This window comes from Gordionus sp. m RMFG-2023, chromosome 3 (genome assembly GCF_954871325.1).
Source record: "Gordionus sp. m RMFG-2023 chromosome 3, tfGorSpeb1-WG-v2, whole genome shotgun sequence".
NCBI lineage: Eukaryota > Metazoa > Nematomorpha > Gordioida > Chordodea > Parachordodidae > Gordionus > Gordionus sp. m RMFG-2023.
Window position 1 is genome coordinate 29,938,826 of NC_088777.1, and position 24,087 is coordinate 29,962,912.

General features: G+C 27.5%; 1 protein-coding gene across 1 annotated transcript; it reads right to left on the bottom strand.

The window, feature by feature from the left end:
* Positions 1–7,262: 7,262 nt before the first annotated feature.
* On the bottom strand, positions 7,263–19,295 carry LOC135927385 (splicing factor U2AF 50 kDa subunit-like). Its single transcript, XM_065463351.1, has 12 exons — positions 19,169–19,295; positions 19,058–19,127; positions 18,913–19,010; positions 18,671–18,870; positions 18,514–18,630; positions 18,333–18,471; positions 18,216–18,280; positions 17,376–17,498; positions 11,366–11,464; positions 10,986–11,118; positions 7,857–7,960; positions 7,263–7,645 (listed from the first exon to the last, which is right to left on the bottom strand). The coding sequence occupies exons 1-12, from the start codon at positions 19,230–19,232 to the stop codon at positions 7,514–7,516; spliced, it is 1,344 nt and encodes a 447-aa protein (XP_065319423.1). The 5' UTR covers positions 19,233–19,295; the 3' UTR covers positions 7,263–7,513.
* Between the last annotated feature and the right edge of the window lie 4,792 nt (positions 19,296–24,087).

The following is a 24,087-nucleotide window of genomic DNA, read 5'->3' on the forward strand; positions in this document are numbered from 1 at the left end:
GGGGGGGGGGGGGGGGGTTCGACCCCAAACCCCCCCCTTGTCTACGCCACTGTTATCCAGAGTTAGGATACTAAAATTATTTATAGAATTATTAAATGTAGATACATCCATTTTAAAAATATGTAAAATTATGCTAACTTTTGGAATTTTAGATTTTTGATTGATTGAATTCTATAATGACGTCAATATAATTATGATTTTAAAATAGTAGAAAATAAAAATTCATCAAAATCCTGATTGGCATTAAAAAAATTACAACAGTGATGTTTACCAATTATTAGAATAAAAAGATATGAAATATGAAAGAAATTTCTGCGCCGGCCCGCCAGCGTGATTTTCTAAAACGTGGTGCACAGGTCTATCTATAATCAATATAAAAATATATAATTAAAAGAAGGGGAATTAAAAAAAAATAATTTAAAAAATTAGTTTGAAATTGAAAAAATATAATACTTTTTACACGCATTGGATATTTAAATACCATACACTGAAATTTTTTTTATGGTTTAAATTTTTATTTAGTTTATTAAGGGCTTTAAAGACAAAAATAAGTTTTTTTTAAAAAAAATTATAATATTTTTTTATTTTCAAGTGTATAATTTTCTAAAATTGAACGAAAGTAAAAAAACCTCGTTAACGTTCTAAGTTCGTCATAAATAAAAGACGTCGTTCATAATTTTTTTCAAAAAAACAAACTTCGTTCATGAACAGTTCGTAAACAAATTTTTCTATTTGTTTGGAAAGATAATTTTTAATTTTACCTAAATTTCCCTATACCCATGTAATATAATAATGCTGTCTTCTTATTAGACTTAATTTTTAAATGTTGCAGAAGAAATCAAAATTTTCAATATATAATTCGATTTCAATCTATTGTTCGTAGGTTTTGTACTTTGCCATATAAAATAGATTTAAATATAAATTTAATTGCCTTTATAATAAAAATAAAGATAATGCGTATGAAAGAGAACGCTTCAAAATATGTCAATCTATATGGGCCCATTCCACGTCAAATCGATCACGATTTGGCCGACCCTTTTAAAATTGTTAAAAATTTCTGGAATTATTTAGATAGGTAAAAGAGTGAGAAAGCCGTTTATTTTAGCTCGCTAGCACACCTGGTTCTAGAGATATAAGGGCTCAAAGGTACAAAAAAGAGCCACTTTGGAATCTGTACAATTTTTAAAATGCTTATATCTCAAAATGTATTTATAGTAAAAAAAATTATAGTATCATTTTGTAGGTAAAGAAATTCTCTAATGGGCTAACAAAGAATAATAAATATTGGCGCCATTATAGGCTTTTAACATCCGGTTTACCTAAATTGCTTTACCTGTATTTTTAAGCAAAATAGTGAGTTTGTTTTCGATTTTTTTTTATTGCTTTTTATTTAGACACCTTTGCTAAATATATATACAATATAACCTTGGCGACGTTATCGACTCCAAAAATTGATAAAAAAAAATAGATGGCACTTTATGAAATTACTGATTATGGTTAAAATTTTGGTGCTAACTTATCAATAACCAGATATTTTCACTTTTTATACTAAAAAGTTTAGATTTTCTATTTAATATACTAATTAACTGAGGAGCAGAGGGGGCATATGCCCATTAGACACTTAATAATGTAATAAATTTCCAATAATAAATATATTTCATATAATTTTGTTTAATTTTTAAGGTATCTATAGACCGGCCGGCCGCCGACCTTTTTTGGTTACGCCGATAACGCCGCCGTTAAAAAAATTACGCCTTACTTTCTACCTTTTTATTCTAATAATTGGTCAACATCACTCTTGTAATTTTTTAATGTCAATCAGGATTTTGATGAATTTTTATTTTCTACTATTTTAAAATCTTAATTATATTGACGTCATTATAGAATTCAATCAATCAAAAATCTAAAATTCCAAAAGTTACGATAATTTTACATATTTTTAAAATGGATGCATCTACTTTAATAATTTAAATAATTTTAGAATCCTAACTCTGGATAATAAAAAATCCATAGAATTATTTGCAAAAGAATTAGAGAAATTATTACTGCTCTGAGATATAAAACTGTAGAGGTTGAATTTGATTTCGAGGGATATCAAAGAAAATGCCTAAGTACAATAAATTTAACATCAGACATGTTAGATCTTGACAGCATTGATCCATAACCGGATACCCGGTTTCAAATTGGCAATTCCAATGATAATAATAACAATAATTCCACGCATATGAAAACCTTAAAATTAAATATCCCAACACGTTGGCATAGTATATTAATTATGCTAGAAAGCATATCTGGATTAAATAAGAATTTAATTAATAATGTTTTGAAAAGAATTGGGAAGCACTTTCTCAAATTATCAAATTATGAATTTGATCTGGTAGAAGAACTATTAGCATTTCTTTCAAAATTTAAAGAAACTGTCGAATTTCTTTCAGTACTAAAAGGGCCTACTTTAAACTTGGCGTTACTTTTTAGAAGTGAAATTGAAACACATTTAATAGTAAATGATAGTGATAGTTCTGAAATTATTTCACTTAAGGAAAATATGCTAAAAAACTTCCGTTACGATTTCCGATTTGTAATCTGCAAGTAATATTATATAAGTATATTCTTTTATTATTTATTTAAAATTATCTAGATATTGGCTTCTCTTTTAGATCCAAGATTTTAAAAATTGACTCAAAGTATTTAATAGGCAAAATTGCTCAGCTTCAGAATTTATAATAAAACATCTTAAACTTATAGAGAATGATGATAATCATGTAGTAAATATAGCTAATGAGGATGAAGATGAATTATTAAATTCAAGTTATTTGACAAAATTGGCAAATAAACATTCAACAAACATAAATTATGATTCCAAGTTAGGTGACTTAAAACAAGAATGCCACAGTTTTCTTAGAAAACGACATTCACGAGATATGGACGTTCTAAATTTTTGGAGAGAAAAATCATTCTAGGCTCGCCAAAAAAATTCTTTGCATTCCAGCGACTAGCACACCTAGTGAAAGAGTTTTCATCGCTGGATTGACGTTAAATTCAAGGAGATCATCATTATGTCCCAAAAATTTAATAAAATAATTTTTATACATGATAATTAAATTACGAAATCGATTTTGGATATAATAAGTTTTCTATTAAATGAATATTAAAAAATATGCCGAGATATCTGTAGAATAGTGTATATTTATTTTTATTTTTTTAAAATTAATAAGCAATTAAAAAAATTTATAAATGCGCCGATTTACGCCGATTTTATTGACGCCAGCTGAAAATCGGCGCGCCGCCGACCGTCTATTAGATTTTTTAAAAATTGCGCCGGCCGCCGATATTTCGTCGGCGCACAGGTCTAGGTATCTACAATTTCATCGAATTTTTCATCATTTGATGAAAACAATGGTATAATTTTAGTCGTTAAAATTTTTTTTAATCTAGATATTTTTTTCTTCGAATATTTCTTTTCACATAAGCGTTTTCTTTTAATGAGAGATTCCCTATTTGATTGTAGGGATATATTAGTGTTATCAATAGCCTCTTGATTAATTATATGAAGGAGAGAATCAATATCTACATTGGCATTTGAAGTATAAGGAATGTTTGCTAATTTTTGTTTCCATGAAGAGCATATTAACATATCTAAATTGAATGGTAAATTTTTTTGGGTCATCCAGGGTAGAATCTTTCTTAGTAGATTAAATGGGTTGCAACATTTTAATATTTAGTACGTCCATCTGTGATATAGAACAAAATTTTAATTGATCTACACCTAGAATACATGTTTTTGCACTCTCCAAATCCAGATTGTTATTGGTAGACAGACGATAAAATTAATCTGAACGGAGGGGTTAAAATTATTTCGCAGAAAGAGAGATCGTTTTAAACAATTTATTTTGTAAAATGTAATCGAATATATGCCTAATAAAATATTTCAGCTACTATATATTATCGAGCTAATAAGTCAATCGCTCGCTATAGTAGCAAAGTAGAGATCTAAAAAATGTAAAACATTTTAAGGATAGTGGGGGGGGGGGTTGCCATGTGCCCCCCTATCAGCGGGAGACTCCCGCAATTGCTACAGCTCTGTTCATCTCTATTGTTAAAAATTGATAATAAATTTTATGGCGCTATTGCTAAAAATATTATTTTAAAATGTTCAAATAACACTCTAATTAATACATTTTTAAATGAAGCAATTTTTATTAAGACAATTTTATAATATTTACAATCAAAATTTGATTTTAATAATTCTATTTACAAATGTATAAATATTATGACCTTGGAACAGAAACCATCAATTGATGGTTTTTATAATTTAATAAATATATTAAAAATACCGAAAGACTGATGTCTTGTTTGAGGAAATTGTAATTCTCTCTATTTTTTATGATTCGCCAAAATACTTAGTTAGATGGTCTAAAAGCAGAGGTGAAATGGGTAGAATTTTTTCGTAATAACGATAAATCACCATGCTTGGAAAAAATATGTTAGTATGTCTTCTTTTTACCTCATTCTAATGCCTCATCCTAGCGCATTTTTAGGCTGATGAGGACTGCCTGGAAAAATGAGAGAAATCGGATTGCTTTTAACAACATTAGAGGCCGAGCTAATGGTTAAACAAATATATAATATGTCATGCCAGGAATTTTATAAATATCTCAATAACGACGGTAAACATTTAGTTCTATTATTTAAATCTCAAATAAAATATAATTAAGTTTTAGCAATGGCGCCATAAAATTTATTGTCAATTTTTAACTGTAAAGATGAACACATCTGTAGCATAATTTTGTGAATCTTTGTTAAGATTCTTCTGATTGCAACTACACATTACATTAACAGCATGTAGTAGATTTCCTACATGTAAAATCATTCCTAAATATACCTAAGCCATTCATTATTGAAAAAATTTTTTAAAATGTTAGGACAGCTTTTATAATCTTTATTTAAGAAATATTTTTTAAAAGGTTTATAAAATTTTAAAATTCTATCAATGGCGAGTATTAGGAACATATCGCAACCAACATTGTGCTGACTCAATTCTGTAAATACACTGTTTTTACAAATTCACTGAGGCATTATCAGATCAGAAAGCTGCCATGCAATTTATTGATAATCTCGAATCTGCTATATTTACCATTATATGGTTAGCTATGTCTTTGGATTTTTCACTATTTGAGGGGAAAAAAATTAATAGTTTTATTGAAACGACCTTAATTTTGTTAAAATAGCAGAGGATCAAGGGAAATATTTCCCTTATTAGATGCATCAGTTAGAATTGCATATGTATGCCCAGACCTCCTGGATTTAGGTCTTAAAACATTGATGATAGCCTTGCTCATTTTTGTTCTACAAGTATAGTTTTCATTTATATTAGAGTCGTTAAATATTATGGGAAAAAGATTCTACCAACATTGTGATGATAAGTATCTCTGTGAATGTTGCACTACAAGATTATTTAAACTTATCGCAACTGTAGTTACATCTGTATCATTTCTTATTTTGGAGTACCTTATTATGTATTTAAACGTGATAATTAAGCGCCTATCCCTATTATGTTATATACACGGTAGATTTCCAATTGCGATCATTTTGCGGTACATTCATATAAAATATATTTTAATTGTAAAATCGTTTTTTTAATAAAATTTTATCTTGTTTACATTCTTTTATATTTAATAAAGATCGTTGGTTTTTTTTATAAATTAATATATTCTAATAAATCAAGACGTATTTTATTTTGAAAAATAGTTACCAACTTTGTATTTAAATATGCAAAAAAATTTGTTTTAGCAATTTTTATATTTCTACCGCAATTTTCATATTTCTCCCGCAATTTGAAAATTTTGACCTGGTAACCCTGTTGGGGGGGGGGCAGAACTGAAAATTTTTATCACAATTCTCGTATCAATATTTTCATTTTCCTTAAGAATAATATTTTTCAACCATTAGCGCCATCTACTTTTTTCTTCAATTTTTGGTAAAAATGTATTTATTTCGGAAAAGTCGATAGCGTCGCCAAGGTTTTGACATCGTATATATATTTATAAAAAGTGTCTAAATAAAAAGCAAAAAAAAATTCGTAAACAAACTTACTATTTTGCTTAAAAATACAGGAAAAGCAATTTAGGTAAACCCGATGTTAAAAGCCTATAATGGCGCCAATATTTATTATTCTTTGTTAGCCCATTTCTTTACCTACAAAATGATATATTATAATTTTTTTACTATAAATAGTTTTTGAGATATAAGCATTTTAAAAAAATTTTACAGATTCCAAAGTGGCTTTTTTTGTACCTTTGAGCCCCTATATCTCGAGAACCAGGTGTGCTAGCGAGCTAAAATAAACGGCTTTCTCATTCTTTTACCTATCTAAATAATTCCAGAAATTTTTAACAATTTTAAAAGGGGTTGACCAAAAAAGTGCCTTTTTTGATCGATTTTGTTACAATATTACAAACATATTTTATATTTTCACCCTTTTGCTTTAAAAAAGTTTAAAATAACTATTATAAAATAGTCACTTTTCTATGATTCATCTTAACTGAAATCATAATTTAACATGTTTACAATTTTCTTTACCCATTTACGCCAAAAAATAACGATTATGACAATTGTCACTCTATTAATAAGATTAAATCGGAGTCAGCCTAAGAATTAAATGAAGCTTTAATTAACTTTCCCACCAAATATCTAAATCTTATTTATTATGGTTGACCCTAGTCGGCTTTTGATAGAAAAAATGATCTAAATATTGAATTGGTGAAAAAAAGGATCCGTTTTTAAAAAACGACAAATTTTTTGAGGCGGGTAGCAAAAACGACCGAACTTTGCATTTGAGTCGAAAAAAAGACCGGGAATTTGGGTCGAGGTCATATTTTTGGCTTCAACTCGGTTCGAAAAAAATGATCTAAAATTTGAGTTAGCTCTTTTCGAGCCGACTTGCCTTAGCCTATTAACAACACTTAAAACTATTGTGTCAATTTTTCAAAAGAAATACTCATCCAGTAGTAGCAAATATTTTCTAAATATGTATTTTTAGTACTATACACAAAAGAATCACTGGCATTTTGATATAAGATTGAAAGATAAGTTTTTCAGTAGGGAGTACTCGTTAAAGATTTTAAAATATTAAATAATACACTCATTTCTAATTTTTTCATATTTATTATAGTTGTAAAAACACTATGATATTGCAAAATGACGCTTTTTTAAAAAAAAGACTATTTATTAATTGTAAGGCCACTATGAAAAAAAAGGTATTACTTGAGGTAACAACTTTCCTGGAAAAAGTTGTGCGATAATGAAATTTTACATCTCATTTAATATTAAATTTTTTGATTCAAAGTAATTTCTTATATCATTTTAAAAATATAAATTTTAGAAAAAATATATTTTAATTTTTAATCTTTCCCAATAAAGTATTTTTTTTTAAACATAGATTATTTTTAACATAAAAAATATGGATAGAATATTCAAAGGATGTTATAGTAAAAATTATCAAAATATGAATGTTTCAAAAATCTCTTCTATGATATTTGTCAGGGTCATAATAAGAAGTAACTACAACTCTATTCGCAAATTTTCTTCCAGCCAAAGCTTGTTGAGCCTTTAGGCACTCTGTTGGAGCACTGAATTCGACAAAAACCTTGAGATACACATTAATAAAAAAAATTTAATCACATTCCAAAATTTTAAATTGTTTTTTACTCATCTGCAATTTTCAAAAATTTTGTAAACAATAAAATTACAACATCTTGATATAGAAATTTTTTTTAATTCTAATCTATAATAGTTTTTATTTTCATTACTTTCATCTTGGCAAAATTAATAACTCAAGTTAATCTTTAATTATAAACCTTTCCAACACCAGGAACATCCACCCCAATTATAGGCCTGGGTATTTCTATACTCCTAACCTGTCCATATTTACCGCATTCTTCCTTTATATCTTCCAATATATCTATCATAAATAAAATAAGAAAATTAGAAGTTTGTAAATTATTTAGTGAAATCGATCAAGTTGGGGATCTCTTTTGTTGAATGAAACTTTGCATGATGATTATTATATGTTGTGAGGACCTATGCTTTAATTTTTTAAGTTCCAACTCAGTAGTACCAGAGATGATGGGTCAAAACTAAAAAAAGACGTTATTCCTAATTTGGAAGAAGTAATAAAAATTATAGACTTATATTTGATATCATTAGATACCAGAGATGACGGGTCAAAATTAAAAAAAGACGTTATTCCTAATTTTGAAGAAGTAATAAAAATTATAGACCTATATTTGATATCATTAGATAGCTCTTTAATTCTTTTCTTAACAATAATAAAAAAAATTTAAAAATTTCAGATAATTTTTTTATTTTTGGGAAAGGTAAAGATTGATTTTTAAATATGTACCTGAACTTAAAATTTCCTAAAAATTGATGTATTTTTTATTAAATCAATATAAATTTATATTGGAAAAATTAAGTAGAGATAAGCATTGTTGTTTTTGCTAATTTACTATCGGTAAAAAATGTCATTATAGATGGCGACGTTCTAATATTTTTTTAAATATAATTAAAAATCAACATTTACTTAATTTTGAAATTAAATATTATTTAGTCATTGATTTTCATTTTGTTGTGGTATTGTAAACTTCTGTGGATGTAAGCATGCAAGTATGCCCTGCCCTGTTAGGGGATTTACAATTCCTATAATGCCTAACAGGGATATATAATTTATCTTCATTAGGTAGAAAAATGAAGGACGGAGAGGATTCATATGGATACAGAAAACTAACTTGCACTTTTCAGCTATTGATTGTATTACAACAACTGCCCTCATTAAAAGTTATCGTAGAAACAAATTATACAGCTATTACTATCATTCATACTAAATTTCGTATCTTGATATGTGATATTTTCAACTTTACCTTTGTGAGTATTTGAATAAATTTATGTTGAAATTAAATTGTGTAAAAGATTTAGTCTAGGTCAGAGATATTGATATAAAAATTTATTCAAATGCTCATGAAGGTAAAGTGGAAATATTACTTATCAAGATACAAGATTTAGAATGATTAATAGCTATATAATTTATTTGTACAATAACTTTTGGTGAGTGGTGGTTGTAGATAAAAATGAAATGACCAAAGATGTGCAAGATAATTCACTCATATGGGTCCTTTTCCATCCTTCATTTTTATCCTTAATGGAGATAAATTATATAATTATCAATAATTAGGGCTGTGCCAATCCACATATTTTTCACCGGTCGGACCCAATCCGATATTTATACTGATTTTTTACCACGCCCCTATGAACCAAATGTAATTAAGAAATCAATATTTTTTATGCAAAAAATCATATTATGCATTTATTTTATATTTTTATTTCTATAATTTAGACTATAATTAAAAAATATATATATTATTTAGGATCAGAATTTTTCCAAATATTAGTTTAATTAAGAATGGCTGATATTGTTGGCTAACTTTTTTAAAATTTAATTTGTTTTTTCTAATATTTCTCGTTCTTTTTGTATTAGCTCTTAGAATGCCGTTTGATGGAATCGTTTTAAATGTTTACGGATATTGGTAGTATTAAATTCATTTCTCATTATTCCTCTCCGTGAAATTAGAATTCCGTAGATAACGCATTTTGCAAAATTATCTGTAAAATAATTCAGATACCATAGATTTCATTAAAAAAATTCTATTATTTAAAGTATAAATAATAAAATTGGCGTTGTTTAAAAAGATTTAAAATAAATAAAACTTCAAGTGTTCCTTTCTATTTTTATAAAAAAACTTTTAAAATACTATAAATCTATTTTAAAAAATTAATATAATTTAGGCAGTGTTGTGCATTTGCATTGTTTAAAAAAAAAATTATATAGAAAAAAATTATAATAATGTAAAATAAATATACATAACATAAAATAACAAAAAAAAGTAAAGTAAAAAGATCGGATCTTCGGTTTGTAAAGGTATCGGCCCGATCCTATTTCTGGAAAACGTTAAATATCGGCCCTATCAATAATATTATAGGAATTTTAAATCCCATAAAAGCAACAGGGCTTACTTACATACTTACATCTACAGACCTATTAACCACAACAAAATGGAAATCAATGCCTATATAATGACATTTTATAATTCATTAAAAATTCATTAAAAAAACATTTAATTATATATTTTTAAATAGTAATTTCGATTTTTTCAGAACATCTCTATAATGACTTTTTTATAGATAAATAATTAGAAAAAATTAAATAACCAAAAAAACAATGTTTATAAATATAATTTTTCAATATAAATTTATATTAATTTAATTAATAAACATCTATAACAATTTTTAAAAAAATCTATGCTCAAGTACATATTAAAAAATCAACCTTTACCATTTGAGAAAATGAAAAAACCTTTGAGAAATCTTTATTTTTATCAGCTTTCCCAAATAAAATAGCCCTTTTTAATCGATTTAACATGGAATGGCCCACATATAATGTCAATTTAACTCAATTATACCTAAGATGTGGTTTCACATCTTATACAAGCCTTAAGATTTTGTTAAGCATACCATTCTGTCATCTATAAGCAAAATCTGTGGACTTAAAACTTTTTAGCTAAAATATTGCCTTAACCATTTTTAAAAATCGAGACATTTAACAACACTTATGTAAAGCTTATAAAAAATTGTAGTGTGTTATGTCGGATTCTGACTTTTCAACTTACAAAACTTTATCTTGAGATGATTTGTCTTATCTTTACTCACAATTTTGATTGTAAATTCCCAAAAAACAAATGCTCCTATTAAAATTATTTTCACACAACCCTTCGATCCTTTCCCCTCACGATGAACAATTTCCTTTTATCTTTGTTAAATGATTTTACCTAGCAATTTTCATTTCAACTCTTCATATGCAAATATTATACTAATGAACTGAGATAAAGCTCATTCCAATTCTAACAGTAATATTAATCATATAACAAAAAAACCTTCATATTCTTCCTCGTCCCTTAATTCTTCTATCTCAACCATGTTCATTAGACAAAGGACTTCAGTTGGTAACCCTATGTTATCCACTAAACTGCTAAGCCCAGGGATTTGAATTGGGTTTTGGTAATTTATCTATAAATACAAATAATCTTAAATAATTTTGTAATAAATTGAATTCAAAGTCCATTTTATATGAAATATTAGTTATATCCACTGACAAACTTATTTAAAAAAAATATATTCTAAGATATCTACTATTTTTTTAATATCTAAATTATTGTGATAATGATATTGGATGCATAAAAAAATTATGTTTAATTAAAAACTACTGAGTTATAGAATTATTAAAGAAAAATGGCTAATTAAAAGTATTAAATACAGGAAATGTAGCAGTATTGTGAGGCTTGGCTCCTATGCTAGCCTTTTGTACTATCAATTTTTTCTCACCCAATTGCATTGCATTCAAACCAGCAATTGCCTAAAGTAAAACAAATGTGTATAAGTTATGAAAATATATGAGTTTTACTAAATAAGATATTTATTTTCTTTTTAGGCTACACTCAACCCCATTTACCACATGACTATTAAGAAATCACATAGATCTTTTTATCCTAACTTAGGATATATATTATTTTAGTGATAAATTTATTTTCTAACTAATGAGTAACATTTCCTTTAAAATCCTATCTTCAGCCTCATCGTGGGGGGAGGGGGGTGGCGACGTCTTTTGGCGGCTAATGGAGATCAAAAGGTACCCTGTGATCTGGGTTTAGAATAGGATCACCGTCAACTCGACGGGGTGTGAAAACCACTTAAAGGGATTGATGTCAGGTAGGGCATCCAATTGTAAAAACCTTGCTACAAAAATTTCCCGGTTACAACAAAGCATGGTCAGGGTACAGCCCAAAGTACCCTGTGGGCCTCCTCATCCACCATAGACAAAAAGAAGGATGGGAAACCAGGTGGAACCACGATTCATGAAAACGAAACTTGTGATGGTCATAAAAGACCTGATAATAAGTGGAGAAACCAGTTTACGGGGGATCGAGTAAGGGTTGCAACATGGAATGTTGGGAGTATAACGGGAAGAGTGGGAGAAGTGGTCGATGTATTGCATAGAAGGCATATAGATGTGTGCTGCATACAGGAGACCAAATGGAAAGGAAATGGCGCAAGAATGATTGGCAAGACTAGTGAAAAGTAATTCTTTTGGCAAGGAAGTAATAATGGTAAGGCTGGAGTTGGGGTATTGGTTGCAAAGAAATTGGTGGACAAAGTAGTCAAAGTGAGAAGGCTAGATAAACAGATAATGGTTATCAAGATGATTTTTGGTAGAAAACTATATAATATTATCTCATGTTCCTCAGGTTGGAAGAAGTGAAGAAGAGAAAGATACATTTTGGGACAGTCTATTGGGGGCGATATCGAGACTAGCAAATGAAGAGGGGATTATCCTGGCTGGTGATCTAAATTGACATGTGGGAGCGAGTATAGAGGGTTATGAAGAAGTACATGGAGGATTCCGTTACCGCATGAGAAATCTGGAAGGGTAGATGATTTTAGATTTTAGTGATGCTATGGATATGATTGTCTGTGATACATACAATGTTTTAGAAAGAATCAGAGAAGCTGATGACTTATAAATCGGGTAGTACCAAAAGTGCAGTGGATTATTTGTTAAGGAGATGTGATAGATGTATAGTAAAAAATGTGAAAGTAAACCGGGAGAGGAATGTATTTATCAGCATCGACTAGTTATAGGAGATCTCACTTTTAAAGACGCCAGAATCACTAAAAGAAAGTTTGTGCCAAGGCTGAAGGTTTGGAAATTGAAGAAGGAGAGTGCTAGACGTCAATTCAATATGACATTGGCGATAAGGGAGGCGGAGGTGGCACAAGCATCTGGGGTAAATGACAAGTGGGAAGCCATGAAGAAAGCCTGGGTGATGACAACTGAGGATGTGGATGGATAAAAGGCCGCCTAGACATAAGGAGACTTGGTGGTGGAACCCGGAGGTAGCGAAAGGTGTCAGTGGGAAAGGGAGGTGCTTCAAAGAATAGTATAATAGTAAAGAAAATAGTGATAAAGATATTTACAAGATGGCGAAATAAAATGCTAAGAAATTAATAGTGAAGACACAAGAATAAAAAGGCAGGAGTTTGCTAAAGAAATGGAATGCGCTGAGGAAATGGGAAATGTGGTCCGAATGGCAAAGCAGATGACAAAAAGAGGCAGGATGTGGTAGGTGTTAAATGTTTAAAAAATATGGAAGGAAAAATGTTGATTGATAGTAGTTGTATAGAACATCTGGAAGATCTACATGGAAAGACTTTTGAACATAGAAAATTAATGGGATAATGTTAGTTGGGCAAAGGTAGAAGGTCCAGGGTGCAAATTTGGCAAGGAGAAATAAAGAGATCAGTGAAGAAGATGAAAAAAGGGAAGGCATTGGGTTTAACGAGGATGGTATCAGAAATCTTTAAAGGTTCTGATGACTTAGGGATTGAATGATTAATGAATTTAGCCAATCAAATTGTCATAGAAGGAATATTCGAGAGAATTGGCGAAGAAGTATAATTATCCTAGTATACAAGGGGAAAGGTGATCCTTTAGATTGCGGATCTTATAGAGCTATCTCTTGGAACATGCAATGAAGGTATTTGAGAGGGTACGGTAAGGGAAGAAACTAAAATTAATGAAATGCAGTTTGGTTTTACATTGGGAAAGGCATGACATAAGCAATTTTTGTGGTGAGACAAATACAGGAGAAGTATCTCGTGAAGGAAAAGAAACTGTATAATGTGTTTGTTGATTTGGAGAAAGCATTTGACAGGGTGCCACACGAGGTTACTAGATGGGCAATTAGAAAATCAAGTGTGGAGGAATGGTTGGTTATGGCAGTGATGGCAATGTATGTGGGAGCACAAACAGCAGTACGGATAGATGATGGAGATAGTGAAAGCTTTGAAGTGAATGTAGGACTTCATCAAGGATAAGTGCTGAGTCCATTATTATTTATCTTAGTAGGATGTGGTCTAGAGAAATGAGTGAAGGACTTCCCTGGGAGCTATTATATGCAGATGACTTTGTATTAATGGCAAACAGTAAAGAAAAATTAAGGGATAAAAATGGAAGATGGCTATGGAAGCAATGGGCCTGAAATTGAATGTAGCAAAGACAAAGGTGATGATTAGTGGAGAAAATCTAAAGATAGAGGTATCCGGTAAGTGGTCTTGTAATGTACGTGGGAAAGGAGTTGCTAGAAATTCAATTCAATGCCCAGATGCCAGAAATGGGTATATAATAGATGTAGCGGGAAAAAGGGTTTGATGTTAGCAAGGATGACCTTTATTTGTAGAACGTGCATGAAAGGGATAAGAAAAATGGTGGTTTGGATATTGGCAATGAGTTAACCCTAGAAAAAGTGGATAAGTTTTGTTATTTGGTGATATGTTAAACATAGATGTTGGTGTAGATTCTGCCGTTGTTGCAATAAAAAAGTCTCCCTGAAGTTAAAGGGAAAAGTTTACGTAAGCTGTGAGGAGTTTTTTAGTTTATGGCGCCGAAACATGGGCAATGAAAGCGACTCACAAAGCCAAATTAGAAAGAACAGAGATGAGGATGATTAGATGTATGTGTGGGGCATCTCTGAAAGAGAGAGATAAACTAGTAAGGAATTGAAGCAAGATTAGGTAAATTGGAGTGGTAATGCAATGAAATAGACTAAGATGGTTTGGGTATGTGGAACGTATGATAAAAGATGACTGAGTAAAGAGATGCACCTTGATGGAAGTAGGAGGATCAAGACCTAGAGGAAGGGTCAAGATGATAAGGACAAATGTGATATGGGCGGATATGAGAAGCATAAATACAAATATTGATGCTCAGGACCGTCAAAAATAGAAAAGAAAAATCAGAGGGAAAACTGGCCTATCTGGGTAAACCTGGAAATCGCCACAAAACGGGGAAGAATAATAGGATGTCAAAACCTTGGCAACGCTATTGAATCTTCTAAAATATATATTTTTACCAAAAATTGGAAAAAAATTGATGACGCTTTATAAAATTACAGACAGTATATTTTCACATTTTGTACTAAAAAATATCGAATTTCTATTAAATATGCTAATTAGAGGGGCTGTGTGGGCAAATGCCCATTAGACTAATAATGTAAAAAAATTCCAATAATAAATATCTTTTGTATAATTTTTTTATTTTTCATCTTCATTAATAATATAGAAATAGATAGATAAACATATAGTTTTAATTGTCCAATACTTATGCAAAGTATGTTTGTCTGCTATGAAGGGCTACAACATCTAAAATTTTTGACTTATGTATCCATAATTTGTCAATTAAGGAGAGATATGTATAAGAATTTGAGGGTCTTTGAGGATGCAAAAAACTAACACATCTTTTTCACTTTTTTTCTAAAACATAGGCCATCCACCATTGATTGTCATAGATACATGTTATATATCAATTTATTTTTTCATATAGTAAATTTGCAAAAATAATTGAGTGAAATGTTATATTTAATATTTGCAATTCTGTTGAGTTTGAATTTTGCTTCAATTTTATATAGAAACAAAATCCCTCTTCCCATGCATCAATCTACTATATTCATGAAAAAAAAACCATTTCTGTTTTTAAACCTTCTGATTTTAATGGCATATGATACAAAATATTAAATTTCTTTACAATTTTTCTTATTCAATATGGTAATAATGTTAATAATCTAAATTTATTTATAATCGACAGCTTAAGGAAATTGATGATAAGGATATAGAATTTCATCAAATTTTTCAACATTTGATGAAGATAATATTATAATCTTAGTCGTTAAAACACTTGATATGTTTTTCTTTGGATATTTCTTTTCATATAGGCGTTTTCTTTTAATAGGAGATTCCCCGATTGATTGTAGGGAAATATTAATGTTATCAATAGCCTCTTGATTAATTATAAAACAATATCTACATTGTCATTTGAAGTATTAATTTTTGTCAGCATGAAGAGCATATTAGCATATTTAAATTGATTGGTAAATTTTTTGGGTTATCCAGGGTAGAATCTTTCTTATATTATTGCGATAACATGTCTTTATAAATGGGTTGGAACCTTTTAATATTTTAACATTTGGCAAATCCATCTGTGATATAGAATAAAATTTTAATTGATCTGCAACAAGAATGTTTTTGCACTCTCCAAATCCCAAATGTTATTGGTAGATAGACAATAAAATAAGCTGCAGAAGGGTTTAATTATTTAAGATTAATCTGAATGGACAAGTTAAAAATATTATAAAAAAAGAGAGATCGTTTTAAATAGCTTATTTTATAAAATAATATGCTTGTAAAATATAATCGATAACATGCCTAATAAAATATTCTTTTTTAATGCTGCAGTTATATATTATCGAGCTAATAAGTCATTCACTATAGTAGCAAAGTAGAGATCTAAAAAATGTAAAACTTTTTAAGGATGGTGGGGGGTGGGTGCAGAACTGGGAAATTTTATCACATTTCTTATAAAAACATTAATATTTTCATTTTCCATAATAATAATATTTTTCAACCATTAACGCCATCTATTTTTTTCCAATTTTTGGTAAAAATGTATATTTCGGAAAAGTTGATAGTGTTGCCAAGGTTTTGACATCATATATATGTATATTTATAAAAAGGTGACTAAATAAAAGGCTAAAAAAAATTCAAAACCAACTCACTTTTTTGCTTAAAAACACAGGTAAAGCAATATATGTAAACTGCAAGTTTAAGGCCACATTCAATGTGGGATCCGATCCGACATGATTTAACAGCTGATTGATTTTTAATATCTGTTTATAAGGTCAATTTTTTTAAAATAATATTAATTTTATCTTTAATTCTATTATGATAATAACCTAAGGAATATTGGTTTTAATAAAGAAAAATTGATTCTCATAAACCGATCAACTGTTAAATCGTGTCGGATCAGATCTCACTTTGAATACGACCTAAGGCTCAAATTGGCGCCAATTTTTATTGTATTTTTGATAGCCCTGAGATCTTTTTACCTACAATATGATATATTATATATTTTTTACTATAGTTTTTGAGATATAAGCATTTTAAAAATTTTGATTCCAACGTAGCTCTTTTTTGCACCTATGAGCTTTTATATATCAGAAACTAGGTGTGCTAGCTAGCTAAAATAGGCTTTCTCATATTTTTACTTATCTAAATAATTCCAATTTTTTTTAACAATTTTAAAAGTGGTCAGCCAAAAATGTGTCATTTTTGATCGATTTGACATGGAATGGCCCAGAAATATAAAATAGTTTAGGCAAAAAATAATATAAATTTTAATTTCCAAACAAAATATTATAGATTTTAGATAAAATTACTTGTTCAGAAGAAGTACTGTCTCCATATTCACAAAATGCATAACCTTTGGACAAACCAGATGTAGCATCTTTTACTAAATTAAATGCTTTTAGTGGACCAAAAGCTGTAAGCAAATCTCTAACCTATAAAAATTGATAAAAATAAAAATTTTAATTTATTTTATAAAAATTTAAATTATTGGAAATTTATTTTTTAAATGTGGGCTATTCATACATTGATAATATCCATTTAGATTTAGGAGGAATTAATATTAAAAAGATACCACCACATTTCTGTGATCTAAAAAATATTATAAGAAAATTTATATTTTTTTTATAATAGAATCAATCATATAAAATTAAGGATTAACCTTGTCTTTTAGTTTTTTAGAGCTCTATATAGTTTTAAAATTAATACCTAAAGTAGAACCTAAAGGAAAAAAATGAATTAATTTTTTTGATGACACCTAAAAAATAAAATAGATATGTTTGAGAGCCACTATATCTTTCTTTCCAAAGAAAAGCAACATTTTCCCATATTCCCCTATGCTATTGGGGAATGAAAAAAAAAATATAATATAATTTAGTTAAAAGTATGTAATAAAATTATATAAATAGAAACTTAGCAATTACATAAAGACTTTTGACTCACTAATTTATTATGAATTATATTCAAGCTTAGTAATTTTTAGTAACATTTAGCTTATTAGATTTAAAATCTAATAATAAATATGACATGACTAAATTAAACATTAATTATTTTTAAATGAATTTATAATATTTAACTTTATAACTTAATAATACTGATCAAATATATTGAATGTGTCAGAAAAAATTTATCATATTAAGATTTAAATGTACTTGTTCATCATTCAAGTAATTTGGTAAGCCACCAACAAATAATTTATTATCATCATGAATTATATCTATAAAATATATTTCTTTAATGTTTACAAAATTCTTATTTCAATTTCTTACGAGGCATGGTAGTAGGTGATAAATTTAAATCACCAGGCATGGGTTGATAATCTCTTGGTCTTCTAATTTTTAAAGTTTGCCCCATAAATGTAATTCCATCAAAAGCCATAGCTAATGTAGTTTCCTCAGAAGAACGAAACTATTGTTTTTAAATTAAATTCTTTAAAAAGTAAATAATTACCTCTAAAAATGCAAAATTTTTATCAAGATTAATTTGACAAGCCAACACTGATTTTCCACCTCCTTGATTTAAACCTGATATATCCATTTGTTCATTGAAAAATTCTACCATAGAATCCTACAATAAAAATAATAACCAAATTCAAAATAAATGCTACTTCTGTGGCCCCAAATGGAATACCTCCAATATATAAGCGTCTTGATTGTCGAGTAATTAATGAATTGGCAGTGGCAGCTGTATTTGATGTTGGTGGAGCTGGAAACAATGTTGATGGAATAGGTGCCGGTGAAATACTTGAGGGTACAATTGCTGCAAGATGGGCTGTTGGAATTATATTTAAAGGTATTTGACCTGCCACTATTTTAAAGAAATAATATAAAATTAAGGCAAATTATTTACATTGCATATTTTTGTACTGTAGAGGAGATATGTTTTCAAAACCTTGAGGTGGAACATCCCAATATTTATAAGGTTTTTTTATTTTTTCTTTCTTGGGACTTAAAATATTGAATATATGCTAAATTTATGTTTAAAAAAAAATTACCTTTTATGACGATTTGATCTTGATCGATCTCTTCTTCGATCTTTACTTCTTGAACGTCTTTTCTTTTTACCTATAGATTTTTTAGATATAATCTAATTCGTATAGGTATACTTTTTTCTAATCTACTATTATGGTCACCGTTTTCATAATAATCATAATCATATTCGGTAGGCATTTTGTTTTTGATTAAACGGCGTGATTACTAAATCAACATAATATAATACGACACCTCTCATCTATCAAATAACGGTCATATCTGTCAAGTATTTGTTAAGAATATATACAAAATAAAAGTTTAATGATTATAATTATGGTAAAGATATAAATTTGTATAATAGGTGATTTATAAAAATAAAAATTAGATTTTTGTCTTTAATGTGATAAAAGTGGAAAATTTTTTAAGATTAGTGATTGGGTGATATAAAAAAAATTAGATTTTTATTCTGAAATTATTATTTTATATATATACATTTGGAGCCTATAAAAGGATGGACATGAGTGTTTGTTCATTTTTAGTCCATTTTATTAATATTGATTTATGGTGAATATAATCCATTTTTATTAGTATAGAAAATTATGAATATAATCCATTTTTAATTAGTGTTTTTATATTATTAATGTGATTTATTATGAATGTAATTCATTTTTAATTAGTATTTAAATATTATTAAGGTGATCTATCGCGAATGATGTGTTAATGTTATTTCATTTTGAATTAACTCTACAATTTGATTTAATGTGGCATATTTTGAATGTGTGTTAATATTGGTCCAATTTGAATTAAACTTTTAAAGTATTTAATTTTAATTGATAAATATATGTGATAAATTTGAATTTTTTTAAAAAAATGTTATCATTGTTGAAATATATGATTTGATTATTTATTGCAAATGCTAAAGGTGATGCATTTAAATTTAAATAAATCTTATCATTATAATTAGTGCTAATGATAAGATGTTAAATATCTGATTTTTAAGAAGTCTTATATTTTAGTTTGATGTGTTTGTAATGATAAGACATCAATTGATTTTACACTATTTTCTTCTTACCATTATGTAACAATATTCCTTTCCCTATCTTATTTTTTTCTTTTTAAAATTTCATTTGAAAGTGAATATTCCTTTAATTATGTATATTTAGTGGCGTCGCTATGGGGGGGGGGGGGGCGCAGGGGCTCGAACCCCCTGAAAAATTTGAATAGCCTTTTGAATTTTTTTTTTATTGACACCTTACCTTACCTAAAAATAAATTTTAAATTGCTCCCTGAAAAATTTCTTTTATAATTCTATTGAGTAATATATAGATTTAATTTTATTATTTAAAAATTAATAAGACTATCTAAATTTTTATTAAATGAATACTATTTTAATTATTAGATTAGATTAATATATATAATTTATATTTTCTCTATGTCAGCTTGCGATCAAATTCTGTGTTAAAAATATATCAATATCACTCACTAAATATTAATTTAGCATTAGCAGTTGAATCATAATTGACTTTTATTATTTAAATTATTATATAACCCTAATTAAATAAATATACCCATTTATTAATTGAAAATTAACAAATCTAATTGTAATTAAGAGTTTAACATCACTAATCAACTATATTATTGATTTTTAAATTTAATTATCATGTCTCTTTCAATGACATATGTCATTGGTCTCTTTCTAAAATTATTTTCAAGATCAAAATCTAAATAAGTATAAGAGATTTATTTATAAAAAGTAAGTATACATATAGTTTATAATCCTCTATTATATATAACTAGTAGATAGCCTGTCAAAAATGACGGGAAATGAGAATTTTCTTCTTATATTTATGCTAGATGTTACCTGTTATTTGAAAATTATATCCAATTTAATTCTTTTTACCCCCTCCCCTCTTCAGGCCAGGTCCAATCTATTAAAACTAAGACTAAATACTAGTGTTGTTAAAAAGTCGAGTTCACCCGACTCCGACTCAGAGTCTGAAGTAATTAGTCGTGAACTCGAGTCGTGAACTCAAGTCGACTCAAGTCGTGAACTCAAGTCGACTCAGGTCGTGAACTCAAGCCGACTCAAGTCGTGAACTCCAGTCATGCACTCAAGTCGATTTGAGTCGAGAACATGAGTTTTCCATTTGAGTCGAGAACTTAAGTCGACTAGAGGACGAATATTTCGAATAGGTGTATAATATTATTTTTGTTACAATTAATTTGTGGTTTTCATGCAAAATTTTAAGCAAAATTTGAATTGATAAGAATTTAAAATCTTCTTTTTTAATTAATATTTTTGTGAATTATAAATCTTTTAGTTGAAATCTTTTTTAGGTTTATTTTTATCATTTTTGTAAAATTATCTATTTTTTTAGTATATTAAAAGAACTAGTTTAAATAATTTATAAATATTTGTATTAAATTTTTATGTTATTTATAATATTTTAATGTGACAATTTTCATGTTATTTTTTAACATTTTTGAAATTTTTGGTACTAAGGGTAAAAATATAATTTATATTATAAATATGTTAAACTATAAATTCAATGATGATGTTCCTTTGTAAAAATGACAAATTTCATAATCTGTATTTTAAAACATATTAATTTATTTTTGACGCTATAATGGGTTAAAATATAGATTGTAAATATGTTAAATTAATATTTTAGTTAATATTTCCCCTAGATAAGTGACAATTGTCATAATCGTTATTTTTAAAGTTTTTTGAAATTTTTTGACGCAAATAAGTAAAAATATAAGCTGTAAATAATACGTTTAATTTAAAATTCAGTGAATATGTACCATAGATATGTGACAATTGTCAAATCGTTATTTTTAAAATTTTGTGAAATTTTTTAAAGCAAATGGGTAAAATATATATTGTAAACATGTTAAATTAAAATTTCAGTGAAGATATACCATAGAAAAGAGACAATTGTCATAATCGTTATTTCTAAAGTTTTTTGAATTTTTTTGACGCAAATAGGTAAAAATATAGATTGTAAATATGTTAAATTAAAATTTCAGCGAAAATTTCCCCTAAATAAGTGACAATTGTCATATTCGTTATTTTTAAAGTTTTTTGAAATTTTTTGACGCAAATAAGTAAAAATATAGGCTGTAAATAATACGTTTAATTTAAAATTCAGTGAATATGTACCATAGATATGTGACAATTGTCAAAATCGTTATTTTTAAAATTTTGTGAAATTTTTTAAAGCAAATGGGTAAAATATATATTGTAAACATGTTAAATTAAAATTTCAGTGAAGATATACCATAGAAAAGAGACAATTGTCATAATCGTTATTTCTAAAGTTTTTTGAATTTTTTTGACGCAAATAGGTAAAAATATAGATTGTAAATATGTTAAATTAAAATTTCAGCGAAAATTTCCCCTAAATAAGTGACAATTGTCATATTCGTTATTTTTAAAGTTTTTTGAAATTTTTTGACGCAAATAAGTAAAAATATAGGCTGTAAATAATACGTTTAATTTAAAATTCAGTGAAGATGTACCATAGATATGTGACAATTGTCAAAATCGTTATTTTTAAAATTTTGTGAAATTTTTTAAAGCAAATGGGTAAAATATATATTGTAAACATGTTAAATTAAAATTTCAGTGAAGATATACCATAGAAAAGAGACAATTGTCATAATCGTTATTTCTAAAGTTTTTTGACGCAAATAGGTAAAAATATAGATTGTTAATATGTTAAATTAAAATTTCAGCGAAGATTTCCCCTAGATAAGTGACAATTGTCATAATCGTTATTTTTAAAGTTTTTTGAAATTTTTTGACGCAAATAAGTATAAATATAGGCTGTAAATACGTTTAATTTAAAATTCAGTGAAGATGTACCATAGATATGTGACAATTGTCATAATCGTTATTTTTAAAATTTTGTAAAATTTTTTAAAGCAAATGGGTAAAATATATATTGTAAACATGTTAAACTAAAATTTCAATGGAGATCTACCATAGATAAGTGACAATTATCATTTTTAATTTTTTATCTAATTCTCAACTCCCTTTTGAAATTATTTTAATATATATATTTTGAAATTATCACATTACTCATATCCATTATTTTTAAATTAGGTTAATATGATTTTGTTGGGAAACACTTAAACCTCTGGGCAGATGATAATAATATCATATATGTTAAATTTTTTGAGCCAACCGGAATGGAGTTGAAGTAGAAAGATGCATCAATATAAACATGATATTTTTGGGAACAAATTTAAAAATATTTTTTCTTTAATCTTTTAAATCAATTTTAGATCTTAGAAACTACTATTTGGATATATCTAGTAAAATACGCCCCCCTCTGATTATACTATTCATACAAAAAATCTATTTATATTGTTATCATCTAAATCAGTCATATATATGAATTTTTATTTATTAAAATTTCAATGTAAACAATAACTTTATAATGAAATAGGTTATATAAGTAATGATTTAAAATATCACATTATTTAACAATGTACGATTAAGCTTTATAATTAAAATATCATCAAGTATATCTTTGTCTAATCTTGTCCTTAGAGAGGTTACAGTTAGTGCTAATGCACTAAATGCTCTCTCAACTGAGACCTGGGTGCAAGGAGCAGCAAGAATTATTTGAGATAATTTAAATAATTCTGCATCTTATTTTTTTTATTTTGCATTATATATAAAAAAAAAATTTTGTAATTTTAAGTTTAACTTTCTTGTTTTTTCCTTTTATTTTTTTTTTCACTTGTTTATTAATCAGGAATTAACAATGTTATATAAAATAAAAAAAATGAATAAAATAATTGTTTTATAATAAAACCCCCATTTATAAATTTGGGTGGGATACATTTATTTAATGTTTTTTTTATTTATATTTAAAAAATCAAATGTTAAATGAAGATATAAAAAATGCATTTTCTTTTCGTTTTTCCCATTGTCTCTCTCTCTCCCTCCTTTATTTATTTTTATTTAATGTTTTGCCTTATGAATTAAAGAAAATAAAATATCTCAAAAAAATGAAATTTGCTGGTGCCAGCGAGGCGGCAC